At 40.9% G+C, this 22894-nt stretch overlaps 1 protein-coding gene across 1 annotated transcript in view; it reads left to right on the top strand.

The window, feature by feature from the left end:
- atp1a3a (ATPase Na+/K+ transporting subunit alpha 3a) overlaps positions 1-22894 on the top strand; it is a 100315-nt gene that overhangs the window by 48590 nt on the left and 28831 nt on the right. Inside the window, exons 2-7 of the mRNA XM_034161491.1 lie at positions 18986-19099; positions 19780-19839; positions 19987-20190; positions 20599-20712; positions 21117-21251; positions 21715-21832. Coding sequence (XP_034017382.1) covers positions 18986-19099; positions 19780-19839; positions 19987-20190; positions 20599-20712; positions 21117-21251; positions 21715-21832 — 745 coding nt within the window. The remainder of the gene's footprint in view (positions 1-18985; positions 19100-19779; positions 19840-19986; positions 20191-20598; positions 20713-21116; positions 21252-21714; positions 21833-22894) is intronic.

Genomic DNA, 22894 nt, shown 5'->3' with positions numbered 1-22894 from the left:
TGGACCTTTAAAAACTTTAGTCATATTACTAAATCATTGTTTTTCTTTTTTTCTTACCTCATGAAGGCGACTCTCTCTCCGGCTCCCCGTGTCGTCTAATAACCCTCTGGGCTTCATTTGTCGGCCTGAATTCTTCTTCTTCTCATTAAACCAGAATAAACTTTTTATGCATCGCAATTATTCTCTCTCAAAAACATTCATTAATACCAGTCCAAAATATCCTCGAACCTCCTCCGGGCATCTTGCAGGAGCGACGGTCACGTCTCGCCACAAACTGAAAGAAAAGATGCGACTTATTAAATATTTAGCCTACACTTTTAAAAAAAACGTCATGATGTGATTTTTTTCTTCTTACCGTGTAAGACGAGTCCGTCCCCGCGGCGCCCTGTTGACGGTTCGACAGACCTCCGTCGGTTATAACACACCAGCTCCACGTTATTAACCTGTATTTTTAATATAAATGAGATTTCAGAGGGTTTACTACATCTCTGCTGCTGTGTCTGGGGGAAAAAAAACTTGATTAAACAGCGTTAAATAAACTCCTAACAGAATATCCACAAACTGTAACACAGACCATACTTATTAATGAAATATTTACACTTTAAAAAGTTATGAGCTGATTTTCTTACATCATAAAGGAGAGTCTGTCCCTGGCGCGTCGTGTCGTCTAAATGATCCTCTGGGGTTAATTTGTCAGGCCGAATTCTTCTGCTCCATCAGAATAAACTTTTCTCACCGTGGGGCTCTATATCTAACAAAAAACATCATTTAAAAAAAATGTTTTTACCGCCGAGGATGTTTTTTTTTTTTTTAAAAAAGAAGCATTTCTATCAAAAGATTACTTAAATCACTTGCCGTGAAAGACTTTCGCACTCTGAAGAAAAAGAAAACTTCATTCCGAGAGAATGAACGTCTGCTCCGGTCAGCGGCTGGAATGAAGGAAAAACACTGCAGCAGGAGGCGGGACAGGAAAACTGGACCAGCCTCCAAAACAAGCTCATTTCCCACAGGTATCAGGTTTTATGGTGGACCCAAAAAACACACGTAATCATCGATCAGGGGATTTAGCCTGACACCTCGGACCGAGGGACACAGCAGGACCTCATAAAAAATATTGCTTCAAACGGGACCTGTGACGCTGGCCCGGTTTGTCAAAAGAGGTGCGACCTTTTGCGCTAAACACCCCAAATACACACACACTTTTAAGACGCAAATATCCCCAGACCCGCGCGTGTAGTGGTCCCATACTATGAACAAAAGTGGATGGATAGCAAAGTCATGACGGATAATACAGAAATAGTGGACCTTTTAATAGTTGCACTAAAAGAATAAAACGCTACTCACAGGAGAATTAGTTTTCCCATATTTAATACACGCAGTGACCTTTATTTTATTTGTAAATATTCACAAAAAGGAAACATGGAAATAGAAATGGGAAAAAATATAAGTATGTACATATGTACGGATATATTTAAATCTCTTTGGTGTTAAAGATATGTAGATGTTTTGTTCATGCGGTTTCTGACATGTCTGGAATAAGACAGGCTGAAGCTGGGAAAACTAATTCTCCTGTAAGTATGGTCTGTGTTACAGTTTGTGGATATTCTGTTAGGAGTTTATTTAACGCTGTTTAATCAAGTTTTTTTTTCCCCCAGACACAGCAGCAGAGATGTAGTAAACCCTCTGAAATCTCATTTATATTAAAAATACAGGTTAATAACGCGGAGCTGGTGTGTTATAACCGACGGAGGTCTGTCGAACCGTCAACAGGGCGCCGCGGGGACGGACTCGTCTTACACGGTAAGAAGAAAAAAATCACATCATGACGTTTTTTTTTAAAGTGTAGGCTAAATATTTAATAAGTCGCATCTTTTCTTTCAGTTTGTGGCGAGACGTGACCGTCGCTCCTGCAAGATGCCCGGAGGTTGGAGGATATTTTGGACTGGTATTAATGAATGTTTTTGAGAGAGAATAATTGCGATGCATAAAAAGTTTATTCTGGTTTAACGAGAAGAAGAAGAATTCAGGCCGACAAATGAAGCCCAGAGGGTTATTAGACGACACGGGGAGCCGGAGAGAGAGTCGCCTTCATGAGGTAAGAAAAAAAGAAAAACAATGATTTAGTAATATGACTAAAGTTTTTAAAGGTCCATAAAGTAAGAAAAAAAAAACATATTGGCTATATAATGTCAGACGTTTCCCCACTCATCCAAAAAGTTATGCAAACAGTCAGCATCAGCTCGAAAAGTATAAGTTTTTGTGGAGCTTTTCACAACCAAATAAGCGTTTAAAGCGTAAAACCCTCCACCAGTTAGATTTCTCAATAAATGACCACCGACTGTTTCTATCAAAGATACGGCGTGTGAATTGTAAAAATTACAGCTTCTGTGTGTTTTCAGTGGAACTTCTGCAAAACAACCGCACTTAAATCTTTATCCACGTTAAAACGACTTGAGATTTATAATTATACGCTCTGAACAAATGCACAGATTCTACATGACACACTTTCCTCTTGTCACACTGACAGCAGTGTGTCGGCTCACAGGCTGTTAATGTTTTTTTTTGACAGAATTGGTCGGAAATGTGCAATTTTCAAGTGCCTGGTGCAGCCTTTTACAAATCATAAAACAGCGGAGTAACAACAGTGAGTTTTAACATTAGAACTCTTACCCTCCTGATGTTGGTCAACTCCTGTATTTCAGATTCATTTTAATAAATGTTCACCTTTCTGTAGCAGTTGTTAGCTAAACTAGTTTCTTCATAATTACAAGCGGTTTTTAAAAACACGTTGTACAAATTTTACTGCGGATTATTCGCTGTTTAGGGTATTTCTACATGCCTTACACTGTAAAATATAATAAGTTGACTTTACTAAAACTGAAAATAATCAAAAAATGCAAACTTGCTCCCTTACAAAGTAATTTATGTTGTCTTGAAGCAGATTTGATTACCTTAATTATTGCGAGTGTGCAGTTCTCAAATAAACTTAAAATCTAGACTACAGTAACTTGTTTATTTTGCTGTACTGAAAAAATTAAATTACAGTAATGTATTTACTGTGAGCATCCAGCAAGTGACGGCTTAATTCTCAAAATAGTTTTGTTCATTCATTATATTCAGGTCAACTTAATTTTCTTGAAGCTACAGCTTGAAAACTGAGTCTGGTTAACTTAATTCGTTTGTATGTTTGCATGCATTTACAGTGTACAGAGAGAGTGCGGCTCAAACCAAAGTCAAATTCCATGTATTCTGTGGATACTTGGCCGTTAAAAGCTGTTCTGATTCAGATTCTGATAAACCAGAAAATGCTGATGAACCCTGTTTTATTTGAAACTTCAAAGTTGTTGCTTCAGTTCTCCGTCAGTCAGTTATCTGTGATTTTCAGGGAACACTTGACATAAAATGCTGATGGCTGATTTTCATATTAAAACAATAGATGTCTCCCTTTTGGAAAGTCTCCCAAGAAATCTGATCAGAGAATCTTGATGTCTTCAGGGTGTATTAAAAACTAACCAGGAGAAAGCTGCTTTCAAGAACAGTTTCAGTTATTTTTTGACCCACTTCAGATGTTTCTTGGTCAGAATGAGGTGGTAAAGCAGGAACTTGCAGCGATACAAGTGAGCAAAGAAAATGTTTAGATTTAGGACTTAACATCCAAGCTGCTGGCATGTGAACGTTACCGTGAAGTGTTGAGATAAGGATTTTATGTTTGAATCCCAAAATGTGTAAAATATAATAAGTTGACTTTACAAAAAAAAATATGCGAACTTGTTGCCTTAGAAAAGTGGCACTGAGCAGACTTGAGTTTATTATACGCAGCTGGAGACATAATAATCATCTATCAGCTAATTTACAGCGACAGCCTGATGGTTACCCTTTAATAAACATGGACGTATGCTTTTTTCTTCATGTAAGTGGACCAAATTTGTGTTTAATAACCATGAACATATGCTTTTTTCTTCAGGTAACTGGAACAAGTACTTTTTTTCTTAATGTTTTCCTTCACGTATGCTGTGTTTAATAAACATGAACAATTGCTTTTTTCTCTGTGTGTGTGACTGTAATGAATGTAATAAAGCACATATTCTAAACCTTATACAGCCTGTGTTCTTTCCTATAATATTGTTGAAAAGGGTAAATTGTTTTTCAAACGAGGTTTTTTGTGAAAAACACTTACTGGTACCTTTTGCTCTAAAAATATCATCTGGCCTGACACCCAGCCACCCTGCCGGGAGTGACGGAGAAGAAACTTTGTTTTTTTCCGCCTTCATCACCTCGGAGCGGCATCTCCGATCAGTGGGTGTCCCGCGCACCATGATCGATCGGCTGATATCTTAAAAGAAACACCATTTGGCGTGAGTGAGAAGGAGGTTTGTTGATTTTTCGGGTTCATCACCTCGGGGCAGCATCTCCGATCAGCGGGTGTCCCGCGCACCATGATCGATCGGCTGATATCTTAAAAGAAACACCATTTGGCGTGAGTGAGAAGGAGCTTTGTTTTTTCAACCTTGAAACAAGCGTGACGAACGACCCCGTCATCAGGAAATTGGAGGTAATTAAACATTCAAGCTTCAACCGAAGATTCAAGCTTCTCTACTATGTTATAAAAGACCATCCGGCGTGACACCCCCGCTCCGCAGGTCACACACACACACACGCACGCACACACACACACACACACACACACACACGCCTACGAAACACACGCACGCACACACAGACACAGCTAGCGTCTGCAACAGGTATTACAGCCGTGGGGTCATGTTTCCGCGAGCGGCTCTATGCGTGGGTATTTGACCGTCTTGCTGACTTACACCCGAGAGAGACGGCTATTTGTTTCCCTTCTTTAATTGAGGCATTACAAACCATAAAAGGAAACGCGATAATTTAAGAATTAAGAAATATTAAAGGCGTATTAAAATATTCGTGTTTAATCACTAAATTGAAGAAAACCTCCCATAATTATGCATAAGATACGGTATTTTTTATTCCTTCTTTAATTGAGGCATTACAAAACCATAAAAGGAGGCGCTTTAATTTAAGAATTAAAAATATTAAAGGGGTATTAGATAATAGACACTGATTTATGTTTAATTATTTCAGAATTAGTTAATTCTTTAATACATTAAAAAGATCTAGGTATTTTTAATCATTCTTTAATTCATGAAATAAAATGACATTAAAATATTAGACCCGGGTGGGAGGGGAGGTGGGGCTTGGAGGCGGTGCTTGGGTGCGGGGTTAGGGGAGGAGCTTGGGGGTGGGGCTAGGGGAGGAGCTTGGGGGTGGGGCCAGGGGCGGGACTAGAGGAGGAGCCATGGGCGGGGCTTAGGGGCGGGACATAGTGACGTCATCGATTATGATTGGCTGTGATGTCATAAGGGGCGGGGCTTGGAGGCGGGACTAGGGGAGGGGCTTAGGGGCGGGACATAGTGACATCATCGATTCTGATTGGCTGTGATGTCATAAGGGGCGGGATTAGGGGAGGGCTTAGGGGCGGGACATAGTGACATCATCGATTCTGATTGGCTGTGACTCATAAGGGGCGGGGCTTAGTGACGTCGATTCTGATTGGCTGTGACGTCATAAGGGGGCGGGGCTTAGTGACGTAGTCGATTCTGATTGGCTGACAGGGCCATTAATCACTTTTTGACAAAAGGTTGGTCAGTTTTCTCTCTGTTATCTTTACAATGAAAGTGTGTTAAGAAATTTGTTCTAGTAGTCTATGATGACTTTCACCTTTTTTCAGCATCATTATATGCAAATATTGCCGTTTTGTGCTTGTCCCACACCCAGACTTTTGATCTTCAATGATAAAAATGAATGGTAAATAAACGTTTTTTCTAATGTTTTAAAATATCTCAGAATAAAATATCAGTAAAATAATCAAAACATAATTGGGGTATTCAATGTCATACAACTGTTGTGATTTTTGTTAAACAAAATGTAGTTGTCCCACACTATTGCCGTAATTTCCACCACAACACTGTAATGTCCCTTTAAACAGTTTGTATGAAAGATTGTTTGGGTAGTTTCTATGGAGATAAACAGTGACATCAGAGCACATGTATATAGCACCAAATCACAACAAACAGTTGCCCCAAGGCGCTTTATATTGTAAGGCAATGGTGTGGTGGAAATTACATTTACAAGGCCAATAGTGCCCATAGTTAAAGAATCACCCGTGTATGTTGAAGCAGCTCTCCGGCCACCGGCACCCACCTTCATATCAATGTCAGCTAACAGCTTATGTCAGGAATCCACTCAGAGAAACATATCTGCAACGTGGGCAAACACAGAACAAAGTATGTGATAAAATGGGAAACCAGATTTAATGAAAGGATAGAGTGTGTGTGACTGAGGATGGCGTCAAACCCTTTTGTCTGTACTGCAAATTAGTAATAGCTAACCCATAACACAATTAAGAAATCTTTTAAAATCTGTCAAAACATTTTTCTGAAGCCTATATCAAAAGGAAGGCAGACGCATAATTGGCACCTGTTGGAGAGTTCATGTATGTCTATCCATATCAGATAATGACATTTAGATTTAAAGGCTACACCAAGTGCAAGGTCTGCACACAAACTAGCATGGGCTTGAATGATTTATATTGCAATGTGTTGCTATCATGCAATCTCTGTCATGTCTTATCCTTCTTGATTAAACTTTGGTGCCTGTAGAGTAGAGCAGAACAGAAGAGTGCAGCCAAACAGATGGGTCAGAGGGAGGAGAATGTGAACAGAGTGGGAGGGACAAATGATGTCAAAGTGTCTGCTAGTCAAGACGTCAGTATGTCGGTCAGCCTTCTGATCTGTATGATAATCCGTGTCTGTGTGTGGGTGCAACTATCTGCTGTGGTAACACCAGCACAGAAGGCAACATACTCCTTTGTAATTTAGAAACTGAGATGAAAATTTAACATTTTAAGACTGGGATGTCAGAAGCTCATGTTGACAGTGCACTAGCTGTTGCTGTCTCAGTAGTTGCAAGTTTGGGCATGGTCCTATTTTGGAATTGTCATGGCGGATTCACCACTCTTTTGGCAATCTGATAATGACCTTGAACAGGTGAAATTTTTGGATGGGTGCATATTAAAATTACTTAACCTCTTCGTGACTTCTTGCAGACATTTCATGCATTGTTTACACACACACATATATATATATATACATATATATATATATATATATATATATATATACATATACATATATATATATATATATATATATACATATATATATATACATATATATATATACATATATATATATACATATATATATATATATATATATATATATATATACACACACACATACATACATACATACATACGATTTCATGTCCAGTGTATGACTCAGAATTCCCTCCTAAAACCCTTCAGTTAGTTATCACACTCATCCCCAGATGTATTATTGAAAATGACCCAGTGAGGGCTGTCTGAGATTTTTTGAGCAGATGTAAAAAAAAAAAAAAAAGAAGGTCAGACCTGTTGTCAAACTCCTATGACACACAGCGCTGAACTAGACAGAAATAAAATATCATCACCTTCCTGAAATAATGGCCTAAGTCATATTTTCTTAAACATGACTTAGGCCATTATTTTAGGAAGGTGACGATATACGAAATGTTCGTTGTCTGAATGAATCTAGTTCTGACACCTTTGAAAAGTTGCTGTCTGCTCCAAAGTGTGCACTGGGTGAAGAAAATGTTCATTTATGTATAGTATGGCTTTCAATTTTACATTATGACGAATCAAATATTCTTGTTTTCTACAGTTTCCTTTTACAAGTAAACATGGCAGCAAAAATTAATTTACTTTCTATGCCTGCTTATCAAGGTGGAGCTGGAGCCTATCCCAGTGGTCATTGGGTGAGAAGCAGGGTTCACTCTGGACAGGACACAAGTCCATCACAGGGCTACATATAGACAAACACATTCACACCTGCGGCCAATTTAAAGTTTCCAATTCACCTAATCAGCATGTCTTTGGAAGTGGGAGAGGAAGCCGGAGCACTTGGAGGGAACCCATGCAAACACTGGCAGAACATGCAAACTCCACACAGAACAGACCAGGTGGGAAGCAGTCCCACAGCTTTCTTGCTGTGGGGCAACAGTGCTAACCACTAAGCCAGTGTTCCTCCCACAGCAATAAAAGAAAAAAAATTTTACATTTAAAAACTGTCACAGTTGTTGGTAGTGCTAACACGTCATGTGATGTCCCTGAATCAACAGAGCTTTGATTGTCGAATATGAGAGATGTGTTTGCTTTTCAATATGGGACTATTCCACAGAGCCCCGTTCCTTCTCGTTTAATCCCAGATCACTAATTGGGGCACATTTTGAAGCATCATAGTAATTTCTTGATCCATCTTTGTCAATCTTGATCAAACCTGGTAGTAGTTCTGGCCGTCATCAGCACCAGATTTGAAAACTGGATACAATTTTTGAACTGTTCAAAAATTTCATTCCGGTTCTCAAAATCATTGATATTATGTGGTAACTTCTGGCTGTTTGTAGTCTTAACAGCTTCAGTCATGTTCAAGTTTCTTTAAACGGGGTAGTCGTAGTCACTACGGCATGAAACCTGTTTGATCGTGCGCCTAAAAATTTGAAGCCAATGCAACGGTAGATGGTGTAGCTAAGGGGCAGTGGTGGGCACAGCTAACCAAAACGTTAGCTTCGATAACTGGTAATCAGCTAACTAAGAAGTTATCTTTAACGCTAAACCACCTTAAAACGTATCAGAAGCTTCAGCTAACCAATAGCGTTCAATTTTGCTTCCCATACACTTTCAGCTACTAACAAGCTGATTTGAATTATGGTTTTGCTTTATAAATAAAATTATTCCGGATACAATAACTACATTAATGTAAACCCTTAAAATGTACAAAGTGATATATAACACATATCTGTTAATTTTAAAATAATGCACTAATTCTGAAGCTTTGAACATTAACACACAGATGCCCAAAGGGATTATGGGTAAACTAAGCCTCCGCTCATACTGATTGGTTGATTCATTCATTCTATGTAAAAACCAACACAGGTGAATCAATGTAACACGTGTTGGTGTTTACAGATAAATGTGCTTTTGTAAAATATGTCATTTTTTCCATTTGTATAAAAAAGAAATTTTCAAGATCCCGCTAGACAGCACCTAAGTGCATGCGTGATGACATCACAACTTTATCCTGTTAGTGTTATGTTTCGGACGCGGTCGGAGTACCGACCCAGCGTTTGAAAGGAGCCAGCATGAAATAAGCAGAGCACGGTTCAAAAGGATAACAGAATTTAATAAACATAACAGTGAATAGTGCTAAACAACTAAAACGTCCGCGGTCTGGTGAGGTGGAAACACGGCACGCTCTTAACAGCGCAAACGGTCCGGAGCCACAGCAGTTCGGACCCAGGGACCCCGCCGACACCCCCCAGGTGGCCGCGACAAACCGAGTCTGTGAAGAAAGAAAACATGAGGTGAGTCCAACTCCACACAGAGAGACACAACTCAAAGGTGCACGCAATCAGCAAACACTTCCTGGCTTAAAGCTATACATCAGCTTCTCAGCCTGCAGGCACGGAACAACTCAGTTCAAATCTCCACTGCAGCAGAAGCTGATTAGACAATTAGCATAACGTGACAGCTCACTAACACAAGGTGTGAGGGACACCAAATCCACTGTCATTACTTCATAAAAGTCACCAAAACCAAATTACCTCAGGAAGTGTGCTGAAGAGCGTGAGACCTCACCCAATCCTCCCTCACAGACTGTGGCGTCAAACCTGGAGCGGTCTCTGCGTCCGTGATGGTGAGATTGTTCTCCTGACGTCGATCTCACACGTCTGCTCACAAGGTCGAGTCTCTGGCAATCACACACTGTGCATTCAAGGTTTAAATGCAGCAATCTCTGATTAAGACAAAACACACCACAGCTGTGAGTCCTGATGACCTGCACGTGATAACAAGCCTCAGGTGTTCAGGGTGAGGTCCTGATGCTCAGCCACTCAGTCCTGAATGCATACCACCTGGTGGGAGAAACAGAAAACAAAAACCAAGCCAGCCAAACACCCCAGCCCACAACAGTTAGGGAGACAAGGTTTCTTTCAATAACAAGAACTGTCAAAAAACTTTCTCGTGTGTGGTTGGAGTTGTGTGGCGATAGGAATCACCTTTTGAATGCTTGAATAATGATGTCAGTTGCACAAAGAAATCAAATAATAGTGAAAACATGTTCATTGCGCCCAGAATGTTGGTATTTTGGTCGTTGAACTTTGTGGTGCGGTGTCGCAATAACAAATCAATCAGTCACTCCATGCACCGTTATAACAACGAATCAGTCAGTCGCTCCGTGAGGCGTCATAACATCCAGTTGGTTAGCGGCTCCGTGCGGTGTCAAAAATGGATCAATCAGTCACTCCGTGAGGTGTCATAATATCAAGCCCGGTTCACATGGCAAGATAATTAAACCGATATTGAACCCAATCTTCCCTTTCCGACAATCTTAAGGACATCCCGACAATCGCGATGATGCTAAATATAATCTGTCAGATATTCCTGCTGTGTGTGGTGTGTTAAAAGCTCTTGGATCTGCTCAGAAGGACGAGAGCAGCTAAATGTGAAATGCAGCCAATCAGAAAGCGAGGTGTCTGACCTGGGAATGTTCGTGTGTGAAATCTGTTTGTGTGTGTTGTTTTTACCGTGTGGCTGACACCACACACTGTACAACTAAACTTTTTTTTTATGTCCGCATGTGTGGTCTCTCAGGTTTTGGAAACCTACAGATCATTTTAAAATCCTGCAGTCGACAACACTGTGATATAACCGGTCGCCAGTATATGGCAGTGTTCTATGCATTTTGACGGCAGTTATATCACACTGGCTGAATCACAATTTAACAGACTTTTCGGCTTTGCAAATGCTTTTTTTTTTTTTTTTTTTTTTTTACACACATGAAAAAATTGTATATTTTACAAAAGCACCAACACACTTTACATTGATTTACTTGTTAGTTTTTACATAGAATGAATTAGTCAACCAATCAGTATGAGCGGAGGCTACGTTTACCCATAATCCCTTTGGGAACCTGTGTGTTAATGTTCAAATCTTCAGAATGAGTGCATTATGTTAAAATTAACAGATATGTGTTATATATCCACTTCGTACATTTTAAAAGTTTACAGTAATGTTGTTATTCTATCCGGAATAATTTTATTTATAAAGCAAAACCATAAGTGAAACCTGCTTCCCATTTCAAGACCTCTGCCTCATCGCTGGACCACTGTATGAAGTTAAAGAGTAATGATTTTTTTTTTTTTTTTGTGGCAGTTTGGTAGCCAGATCCCTTCTGCTGGTGGCAGAGTTGAGCTCAGCTCCTCTTAGCCACCTCACTGTTGCAAAATATATAGCAGACAGGAGCAAAAGGGATTGTAAATGTTTTTAAGTTACTAGCTATTTAAAAAAAAGTTAGCAGTCTAAACGTTATTGGAACTAAATTTATCAGAAGATAAGTAGTGTGATGATGGTTTTAAAACTTATCTGAAAAGCTAATCTGCTAACAAAAACATTAGCTTCGATAATTATTGGTTATCAGATTAGCTGAACAGTGCCCACCACTGCTTAGGGGTGCGCAGTATATGTGGTAGACTGTATAAATTCTATACATTTGGCCTACGATAAAGATTTTAATTCTATTGCACTATCACGGTAATGCATGTTGACAGACTGAAGGTATAGAAGAAGAATGTTGGTGACGCTACCTCTTGTAGCCGGAACTGTTGCCCCATACGCTCTACAGAGTTTGCTGCTGCTCATCAGGCGGCTTAAATCCAAATGAAGTCCAAATAATGGATGTTGCCCTGGTCTTTTTCACCAGCGTCTCTGTTTTGCTTTCAGCCATGTTTAATCAAAATGATTACTCATTGCAGCCGGTTGTGGCTTGTGGCTCTACTTCCATGGGTTGGAGAAACCAAAGCCTTTTGAATGACTGAATCAGTATGAAGTAATTGTTTGGAAATGGTTCATTGCTTCGAAGCATTTTATACAATTAAATATGGCGACATCTGCGTCATAGCACTTGCATGGAACAATAAAGAGCAAGATGTCATGAAGCAGTAAAGGTGCGTTTACACATAGGCAAGACGCGTTACGAATGTCATATTTGCATCATTTTTGGCACATTCCTGACATTCTTAACGTGACTTAACGCATCTGAATAGGTTTCTTAATAATGCGTGTTGGTGCGTGATATTTGTAATTTTCGTGGAGCATGTTTTGGCTGTCAAAAAAAATCTTCCACGAATGTCATGCACCACCGTCATTTCGCCTCATGTCATGGAGGTCGCAACTGAGCGTGTTGATCCGTCTTGATTAGTGGTGATCCTTAATAGAGTGTGACAGCATTCTTCTCTGACATATGCACAATTAAAGCTTGCTGCACCGCATTCAGTTTCATTGCTGCAGTATGTTGAAGGAGGACAGTGATGCTAAGTTGGCTAAAAGTTTTGTTTCAGTGCTCCTCAGTGCGCTCCTGCAGGTGTTCCACCTGCTGCATGCGTCTGATGTTTGGGAAAACAAGCGTGACGAGAGCCGCATGAAACCACACGTCTGGCTCTCTCCATCTCCTCCTCTCTGCGCCACTCCATGGCACAGAGCCCAACTAAGCCTGCAATCACAAAGTTCTTCTGGTGTGGATTTTGAGGAACAAACTGGAGCGATCTGAATGGTTCAGCAATTGACGGTTGGATGAATGTGTGTGTGTGTGTGTAGACAATAAGCGAAGTGTGCAACGCATCTGTGCATGCGTGGGTCAAATGGGGGCAAGAATCCCAGCTACCACACTCACACCGCTCCCATTGAATTTCATATACAGTAGCATTAGCGGACTGTAAAAGTTAAGGCTTACGGGGATTGTTTCAAAGGCCTTAAGCCTTAAGCGACACATACAATAATGACAGGGATGCATTGTGCTGCTTTCAAATGCTCAAACGGAATTTATAGGCTTGAAAGTTGGCTGAAAACATATGATTGCAAAGCTCCGCCGAGTCCACACAAAGACGGAAAAAAGAAGAAATGTGGTCCTAAACCTCCGTTCATTCTACACAATTTCGACACAGAAAAGAATGATCCAGATGGACGTAAAAGACGGACTAATATTGTAAGTTTCTTGCACACATTTACTGTCATGATTCATGGCGTGGAACGAACAGTACGCTGGACACAATATGCAGACTCAGACTCAGAAGACAAGACAAAGCGGAGGGTTAAGTCGTTTCACAAGAGAGCAGAAAAAATAAAAAAATCCAACAAACCGAAACAGTGTGCATACCATGGCAAATGAAAAGACTAGCAAATGAACTAAATGGGTTGCATAACAGTTTCCTAAGAGGATGCAAACGGAATAAAAACAAATCCAGGGGCCAAAAAGAACTGTGGGAAGTGCAAATTGTGTGAGGACAGGAGAAACCAAATCGCTTAATAACAGAACAAAAAAAAAATGAAGAAACCAATAAAATGAGACACTGCAGGAGTTGTTGCCAACTAACACCCTTGAAAAAGAGCTGCGAGGGGGGAAAAAACGCTTAACAGAGAAACACAAAAACCCAAACCAATAATGCAGATTCTGAGGCTGATCAAAAAGAAAGAACTTAATACAGGACTTGAGAGGTAAATTAATCAATTGATGGAGTGAAGTGCAAAATCCATTTAACCAATTAGCCCACCCCTGAGGGGGCCAGCAAAACAAAGTAAATTGGAAACACAGAATGCAGGTGATAGTAAAACGTATTGTGGGGCAAAGGTTAAATGGAGGCATGACCAGACTAAGACAGGAAGTACCAAACTGTGTATCAAACAGTTTCAACAAGTGTAAGGGGGGAAAAAAGCTGAAAGGCACTAACACAAAACAGAACACAAACAACTTAACTGTCCAGTAGGCTGTGGAATCAGAGGTCTCTGTCATGGATGGCGCCGAAGATCGGGTTTGTTCAGGAGGCACAGAAGGCATGGTTCTGACTGGGATTCTTGGAGTTGTGCATGCCCTGGATGAATTCGGGGTGCGTGGAGCAGAAGGCTTGGATGGCGCGTGCTTCAACGATGACACTGCTGGAGATTCTGGAAATGAGAGAGGAGTCACTGGGTCCAGATGCAGCAGAGTAGGGGGAGAAACGGTCAGCACTGCAGGTGGGCGTGGCGGTGTGCACTCAATGCCGGAGGCGGCCTGCATAACGGTTGGCTGTGGAGCCAATCCTGAGAGTCCCATCAACTCATGCGCTGCCTTGGGTTGGGACGCTGTGATTGTCACTCCCGGTTTGGTCGGTAGTTCTGGAGGCAGAGAAGGTGCAGAAGGAATCAGGGCCATGCATGCCGGGGATGACTCTTTCAGCATAGTTGAGGAGGCTGGAGGCGTGTCCACCGAGGATGCCTCAGGGAGCACATGCTTCACTGAGGAGTGGAATGAGGAGGTTTTTCCTGATGGCTCTAATGGTGATTCAGGAGACAAGATCGGTTCTAATGACTGTGTGGGAGTGGTCACCATAGAGAGGTCAGGCAACATGAATGCTCCTGTGTCCATAAGTGCACGTGACTTTCGTGGTGCCGGAACAGGAGACAGACGAAGCGTAGGTGGAGTAGGAAAGGCTTTCGGCTGCAAAGCCAGTCCAGGAGCTTGATGTGATGCCGCAGGTCGCCGGGCTGATAATCGCAGAGCTGGAATAGGTGGCAGGCTTGGTGAGATCACTGAAGATGAGAACTTCTGTGGGAAGCCCAATGACAATGGTGGGCATGTCTTAGGCTGGCGAATTTCCGGTGTGGAATAACAGCAAGGTGAGATGGCTGCATCAGACAGAGTAATCGTGCATGGTGTGTCAAGGCAGGTCTCATAAATATCTGATTCAAATAGATAATCCATGGGGTCTTCAATGCATGGTGGGATTTGACCTTGCTTGAACAGGGCTTTAATATTAATGAGTTCAGGAAAGGCAGTGACCAAATTAGGCTCGGCTTGCAGGATCTGATCGAGGGAAGAAAAAAATTGCTGTCTGTGCTGCTGTCCAGGATTGTCCAAAAATTCAAAAAACAAGTCCTGAATCTTAAACAGAATGGTGGCAGTGTCCTGGAGTACCTGCTTCTCTGTCTCAGATGTAGAATCATCTTCATCATCATCATCATCTATGTCCGTCCAATCAGACTCACTGTCAGAGCTAGGTGGGCGAGGTGGCAGGTGTTGCTCGGGCTGCCGAATCCAACCTGGAAGGCTTCCAGCAGCAAACAGATTGTCCAGGTCATCTAACTCAGGGAATAAATCACACAGCCAGTGGTTTGCTTCTACAAGATTCCAGGCTTGGTCCAAAAAATCCAATTTCTTCTTAGGAGTGTAGCATGAATGGAAGCAATTGAGAAAAAAAATTGATTTCAGAGAAAATGCCTCTGATGGTGGCCAGGTCCGGGTTCTGGGCGGCCGGATTTGAGTCCACTGTGTCCATGTGTGGCCAGTTCGTTCTGTCATGATTCATGGCGTGGAATGAACAGTACGCTGGACACAATATGCAGACTCAGACTCAGAAGGTTGAATATTTAAAGGCTTTATATCGAAAAACAGGCACAGGTTCGATAAACAGGTGATCAGTCAGCGTGGCAAAGGTAATCAGCAGATGTGAGGCAGAGGCAAATGTCAAAAACAAGCTGGGTTCAGAGGCAAGGAGAAACAAGGTTGTCAGAGCTGAGGCAAAATCTGAGTCCAAAAAACTTGCAAGGTTCAAAAACACAGTGAGTCCAAAATCAAGAGGCAGAGGCAAAAAACAAGGTCAAACGCAGAGCAAGGTCATACACAGAAAAGCAGATGGTCAAGGACTAACAAAGCAACAATAACCTGTAACGTAGACAAAGTCAAACGAACTGGCAGAGAACAGAGAAAAATGCAAGGCTTAAATAACATGGTGTGATTGGTGTGATTTCTCTATCTATTAACCAAGATAAAACCTCAGGCCCAGGGCAGACCATGACATTTATTTTGTCAATATCCTGAAACTGTGCCGCCGTTTTTGTGCATCGGCTTATGACTGTAATGTCGCGCCATGAATGATGTGGCGCGTAATATTGTAAAATTGACATGTTCTATAAACAAACTGCATGCATGCACATATCATTGTATGTCTGTCAACTTATCAAAACAAACGTGACACCAAAGAAGTTATATGCGAGACCCACCTTCCTTGTCGTCATTATGAAGCCAGCGGAGTAGCGATTTCTCATCCCTGCTTAGCAAATATTCTGCAATATCCACAGTTTCAGTCTCTGGACTTCATCTAACCATCCGTCAGCTGCCTTCAAAGGGTCAAAAATTTGTTTGTGTCCAGCTATCAAGAAGGACCGGTCATTTTCGACAGCGGCTCTCTCTTCCTCCTTTGTCGGCACTTCTGTAACGATGCAGCATACGCAAGCACAGCCAACTCTTCTTTCCGCTTCTGTCCACTGCCGTACATAGTTCTGGTTGTAACAGGCAATCTGCGGAGCTTACAAAAACACTTTAAATCGTCAACTTTCCAGAGGTTGAAATGATCCAATTCACAGCACTCCTCACTGCTTTCCGCCGCCATAGCTTGTGGGTTGGTAGTCGAACAATTTAGCCTACCCATAATGCACCACACGGCCTGAGATGCGCACTTCACTTATTCACCTCATTCACAAAGTGGCAGAACTTAATGATGTGCTGTTACGCGCGATAGCGTACAACAACGTGGAACGTTATTTTTTGATTGTGCGTAGTGGTTCCTGATAATTCTCCAGCAACACGTGTCATTAATCGTAACACGTGGTAATAGGTTGCAACAGTTCCTGAGGACACCTGATATCTCTGCCCCGAATCATCACATTCGTGATCAGCAGCCACGAATGTATACTTCATGGCATTTGTGACGTGCCGTCGTTATGTGTAAACGCAGCATTAGGCACTGTTATGTATGTTTCATGATAAAGGTTATATGTGCATCTTGAAATTTTTGACTGTTTTTTTTTTTAAGACATTAATAATATACATTTATTATAATGTGATTGAGCCATCATAAAGCACTATATGTATTAGAGATATAAATTGAGAAATGCTTGTGCAACTAGGGACTGTTCTCAGGGTCGCTACAACAAATCAGAGGTGGATCTGCATGTTCAGTTGGCACATTTTATGCCGATGCCCTTCCTGACGAAACTCCACATCACATGGAGAAATGTGGCAGGGATGTGATTTGAACCCAGAACCTTCTGCACTGAAGCCAAGTGCACTCATCACTTATCCACCACCCCTGCTATGCTCTAAGATACATTTATTAAAAAAAAAAATTAAGGCAGTGATTGAGAGAGACTGGAAAGACGAGACAGTGAGGTGGTGACTCGGGGGGGATTATACTTCAGAGGATTAATCTGTCAGTATAGTAAATAGCTGTAATCAGAGGGCTTGCTGGACTTGACTGCCTGGGGGAACACTGTGTTTCCTCACAGATGGGGCACACACACAGAGCTATTTGTGAGAGGAGATTCAGATGTTTCTAGAATTTGAATGTCTCTAACAGTCCTAACTGTACTTTTACACTAAGGACTTTGTCTTGATTTTTATGTCTGCAAGGAAAGTTCAAAAGAAGGTCACATTAACCAATATCAACAACAACAGTCCTCCATACTGCATGAACAGTACTGCTATAGAACTGCAGCATGACGATCACTCTGTGAAGGCAGATTGTGCAGACAGTTTAATCATTCACAGTCTAGCATCACTGTATGCCACATTACTACATTTAATATAGTCAAGTCAGTATTTATTTCAATTATCTTAAACAGAGAATTCATTTTCATGTCCATAAATGTCTTCTTGATAATGTGATGCTTGTTTATGTCCATGGTGACTGTGAGAATATTTTCACTGTACAATCACATTGGCTGTCAATTTATTTATTTATTTTTGTGCTAACGGTTTGACTGCGCATACATTCAGGCATATCATCATAGGAAGACATGCAGGAAAATAATTTAGTGGTGAAGCAAAATATTTAAATGTGTTAAACAATGGCAACAAGTATCATCATAAGAATGAATAATTTATACTTTTTTGATCATGGTAGATTTTCATCCACGTGCACATCATACAACATGAAGAAGAAATCGGTGCACCAAATACGCTCCTGTGCACAATGTTTATTTGCACATCATAAAACAGCCATCAAATCAGTGTGAAACATTTCAGCCTGATTAATCCACATAAGAGCTTTCCCAAAATAAGTTGTCCTGCCCCACCACAGCATTAAACACAATCTGACTCTTTACAGTACATGTTCTTAAGTTGGTGTTGTGTGATCCACTATTAGTCCACATGTCACAGTGGTTTGGCTAACTGTGACAAAGACAAATTAAAGCCTGTGTTTTGCCTCTGTAAATAGTGCCAGTATGCATGAAATACAGTGAAGAGTTTGTTGTCATCATTATCATGAGAAGAATAGTCTCACACACATACACACTCACTCCATGAACACTGATGTAAAAGGCTGCTAATTTAAAAAATATCCCATGATGCATGTGACCATTCCTATCTGGAAGATCAAAATCATATACAGCCAGTTTGTGGTATGTTGGATCAGTTCAATGCTGAGACCTGTGGATTCCAAATAAACTAAACCACATAGTCAGCAATGTGACCTGAGCTTTGAGGGGCTGAGGAATGTACCAAAAGTAGATATTCTATGCAAAAGTGTGATTCTTAATTTTCATTAATGTGTTATTTCATAGAACTCAAAATAATTTGCAGTATCTTTTCCAAAGTTACTGTCTGAATCACCAGGGATTTTTGCATATCTGCCTGAATTAAATTATGGAAGATGAAATCATAAATTGTATTTCTTTATTTTCATTCTCTGACAAAGAACTTTCCATTTATCTGCTCAGTTTTTTGTTCATATAATGTGATGGGACCCAATTCAGTCAACTTGGCTGTCTTTGTTATAGTACGGACGGTCAGACAGCTACCGCGTGGCCACCACGCAGGACAAGGATGACAAGGATTCACCTAAGAAGAAAGGAGGAAAAGATCTTGATGACCTCAAGAGAGAAGTTCCCATAGTAAGTACAATGTTTCCTCGTGTGACCAGTTCTCTGGGTGCCACTTTCTTCAAATACTGCACTGCCTTTAATTATTTCATTGTTCCTTTTTAATACGGTGAATATTTATTAGACTTTCTCTACGGGCAAAAAAAAAAAAAAAAGCCCCAGCTACATTTAAAAGTAGTTGCCACCACAGAAACAAAACACAATGAGAAGTTAATAGAGGAGAAAACTTAGTGGCTTTATTCACTCATCTGTAGAGTAACGATAAAACTGTAATCCCTTTGTTTATAAACAAGCAAACTGGAAAACCCCAGCAGACAACAGAATGTGGAACTTCATAATGGCAGCTGTTTGGTCTTTCTGTGGTCTGTGGTAATGACTTCACCACATTATGCCAATACCTGCTCTTGTGTGGAACAGAAAGGAAAGCCCAAAGGATCCCCCTCTGTTGTAAAACCATTGCCATTACACGTTAAGTTGCAGATAACAAATATATTTTTTGTAGAACTTGACAAACAAGGAACAAAATATGAAGTGGTCATAATTTTCTTGACTATTGAATTTGTGAAGGAAAACCACAGAATGTGCTATTCATTGACTTTGCTTGCGTGTTTTTAATATAGCAGACAAGTGAGTTGATTTAACAATGGATGGATTTGTTGTTGAAGTTTATCTTCTAACTTTATTCTCTGTAGACGGAACACAAAATGTCTGTTGAAGAAGTTTGCCGGAAATACAACACTGATATTGTACAGGTAAGTTCTTCAGGCAGAAAGAATTCTACCTGTCCAGAATTATTTCATCTTAATGATGTTTCGGCTCTTCTTTACCTCTGTCACTTTTGCTTTGGAAATTTCCTCCTTTCTGATGTTTTTCCTCTCCATGACCTCTGACCCTTACAGGGTTTGACCAATGCCAGGGCAGCAGAGTACCTAGCCAGGGATGGACCCAATGCCCTGACTCCTCCCCCCACAACCCCAGAGTGGGTCAAGTTCTGCCGCCAGCTGTTTGGTGGCTTCTCCATCTTGCTGTGGATTGGTGCCATCCTCTGTTTCCTGGCATATGCCATCCAGGCAGCCACGGAGGATGATCCAGCTGGGGATAATGTAAGTGGAGGGACACAGACCTTCTAAAGTTGAGCCCTTAAAACTGATCAGGCACGACAGCTCTTTATATTCTTACAGTCACTGAGATGTTCTCCAAATAAAACTGCATGCACATTCTGCAGTGCTCTGTGCTGATTTGCGTTATTTCTGGAATTTAAACCGTACAAAGACCTCTGCTTCCTAAAATAGCTTCTGCACCTCTGTCTCTCCTTTAAAGTCCAGTGGTTAATGTCAAAATGTCCACCTTAATCAGATGATTTTTTTTTTAGGATACTATCTTTGGGCATGCGTCTCATTCTGTTCTATGACACTTGTACTTTACAGGAGCCATTTTTAGATGAAGGCAAAGTCTCTTAATTTCAGCATTAAAAATGAAAATCTCATCTTTTTCTCTCGCTCTCTCTGCAGTTATATCTAGGTATTGTGCTGTCAGCTGTCGTCATCATCACCGGCTGCTTCTCATACTTCCAGGAAGCTAAAAGTTCAAAAATCATGGAGTCCTTTAAGAACATGGTCCCTCAGGTACACAATACTCAGCACTTGTGTGACAAAAACATTAAGCACCTTAATAATTTATTAAGCATTTTGTTTAATTTTGTTTTAGGTCTTGTTGTCCTGTGAAGCTGTTCATTGCTTTCGAAGCTGCTGTTGTGTTGTTTTTTTGTGTATAGCTGTTTGGAAAGTGCCACCACAATTTCACTGCAGAAATGCAATGACAGTAAACATCTATTCTAGTTTTATGAATTTGCACAGTGTCATGCCACAGCAGATGTAGCATTCCTCTGTGATCTACCTTCTTCAGAAGCTGTTTATTTTGCGCTATTGCTTTATAATAAACTGCTTAATTTAAAGCAACTTTTCTTAAAGCAAATGCACAAGATGCTTGTGTAAATGTAATGGCCCTGAAAATAACTTTGTATTCACAGCAAGCTCTAGTGATCCGTGAGGGAGAAAAGATGCAGATTAATGCTGAGCAGGTGGTTGCCGGAGATCTGGTGGAGGTGAAAGGAGGAGACAGGATTCCTGCTGACCTCCGTATCATCTCCTCCCACGGCTGTAAGGTCAGTCTCATAAAGAGACGCTAAGACACTACACTTGCGTATATATATATATATATATATATATATATATATATATATATATATATATATATATATATATATATATATGTGTGTATGTGTGTGTGTGTGTGTGTGTGTGTATGTATATATATATATACGCACACACACATACCAATTGCTTAATTACTTTAAAAAGTAACAGTGGAAAAAATTAGGGCATCACCAGTGAGTTCCTCTTGAGTATTTTGTTTTAATCCACAGTTTACATATTCACAAAAATCTGAAAGACAGTTGTTGTATTTTTGTGTGTGTGTGTGTGTGTGTGTGTGTGTGTGTGTGTGTGTGTGTGTGTGTGTGTGTGTGTGTGTGTGTGTGTGTGTGTGTGTGTGTGTGTGTGTGTGTGTGTGTGTGTGTGTGTCTCAAAATTATATCTTGATGTTTTTTATCAAATGGTTCTGTCCAGGTGGATAACTCTTCACTGACTGGTGAATCAGAGCCACAGACCAGATCACCTGACTGCACTCATGAGAACCCTCTGGAAACCCGCAACATTGCCTTCTTCTCCACCAATTGTGTCGAAGGTACAGTCACCTTCAGCTGCTTACAGCCAGCGGTCTGCTCGCACGAAGTGACAAAATGCCTGAAGGAAAATTAGATTTGCTTGTGAGATATTAAAGCTGAAGCTAAAGTGAATTTGCTGTGAGAGGAACAGGATCAGAGGGAAATGAGCAGGAGAGGTCATTCCAGGTACAGAGTGAGAGACCACTGCCATACAGCCTTCATTTAATCTGATGCTGTGGAAACTCGTCACACTGTGCACATTTGCAGAATGGGAAAGGAATAAGATTGTGCCATCTTGTGGCCAAATTATGACATCGCGATAAGTCTCTCAATCACACAGCAGTCATGTATCTCCAGATAGAAAGAAGCTGTTTTTGTGTCTTGAGGGTTTGGTCCTGCTGGACCTCAGCGTCCTGCCAGAGGGGAGGGTGACAAAAAGTTTGTGTCCTGGGAGGGAGGGATCAGCCACAATCTTCCTTGCTCACCTCAGGGCCCTGGAGGCATACAGCTCCTGTAGGGAGGCAGACTACAGGACCTGTATGCCTCCAGGTCCTGCCCTAATCGTTACATTTTTTTTTGCTTTCCTGCAACAAATTTTAATTAAATTGAGTTTATTTATATTGTGGCAAATCACAACAAAGCTGACTCAAGGCACTTCACATGGCTAAGGTCTGACCTTAACCTCAAAATTCTACACACAATAACCCATAGTGACAATGACAAAAAAGTTTTTTTTAGATTTTTGCAGATTTATTAAAACAAACAAACCAACAAACTACTACAAACTACGAAATCACACTGATCATCCCTGAGATGCTTCTACAGCTTAATTGGAGGCTACTTGAAGTAAATTCAGTTGATTGGACATGATTTGGAAAGACACACACCTGTCTACATATAAGGTCCCACAGTTGACAGTGCATGTCAGAGTACAGACCAAGCATGAAGTCAAAGGAATTGTCTGCAGACCTCTAAGACAGAATTGTTTTGAGGCACAAATCTGGGGAAGAGTACAGAAACATTTCTGCTGCTTTGACGGTTCCAGTGGGCACAGTGGCCTCCATCATCTGTAATTGGAAGAC

This window comes from Thalassophryne amazonica, chromosome 20 (genome assembly GCF_902500255.1).
Source record: "Thalassophryne amazonica chromosome 20, fThaAma1.1, whole genome shotgun sequence".
NCBI lineage: Eukaryota > Metazoa > Chordata > Actinopteri > Batrachoidiformes > Batrachoididae > Thalassophryne > Thalassophryne amazonica.
The sequence above is the reverse complement of the archived record's forward strand: the minus strand, read 5'-3'. Positions and strand labels throughout refer to the sequence as shown.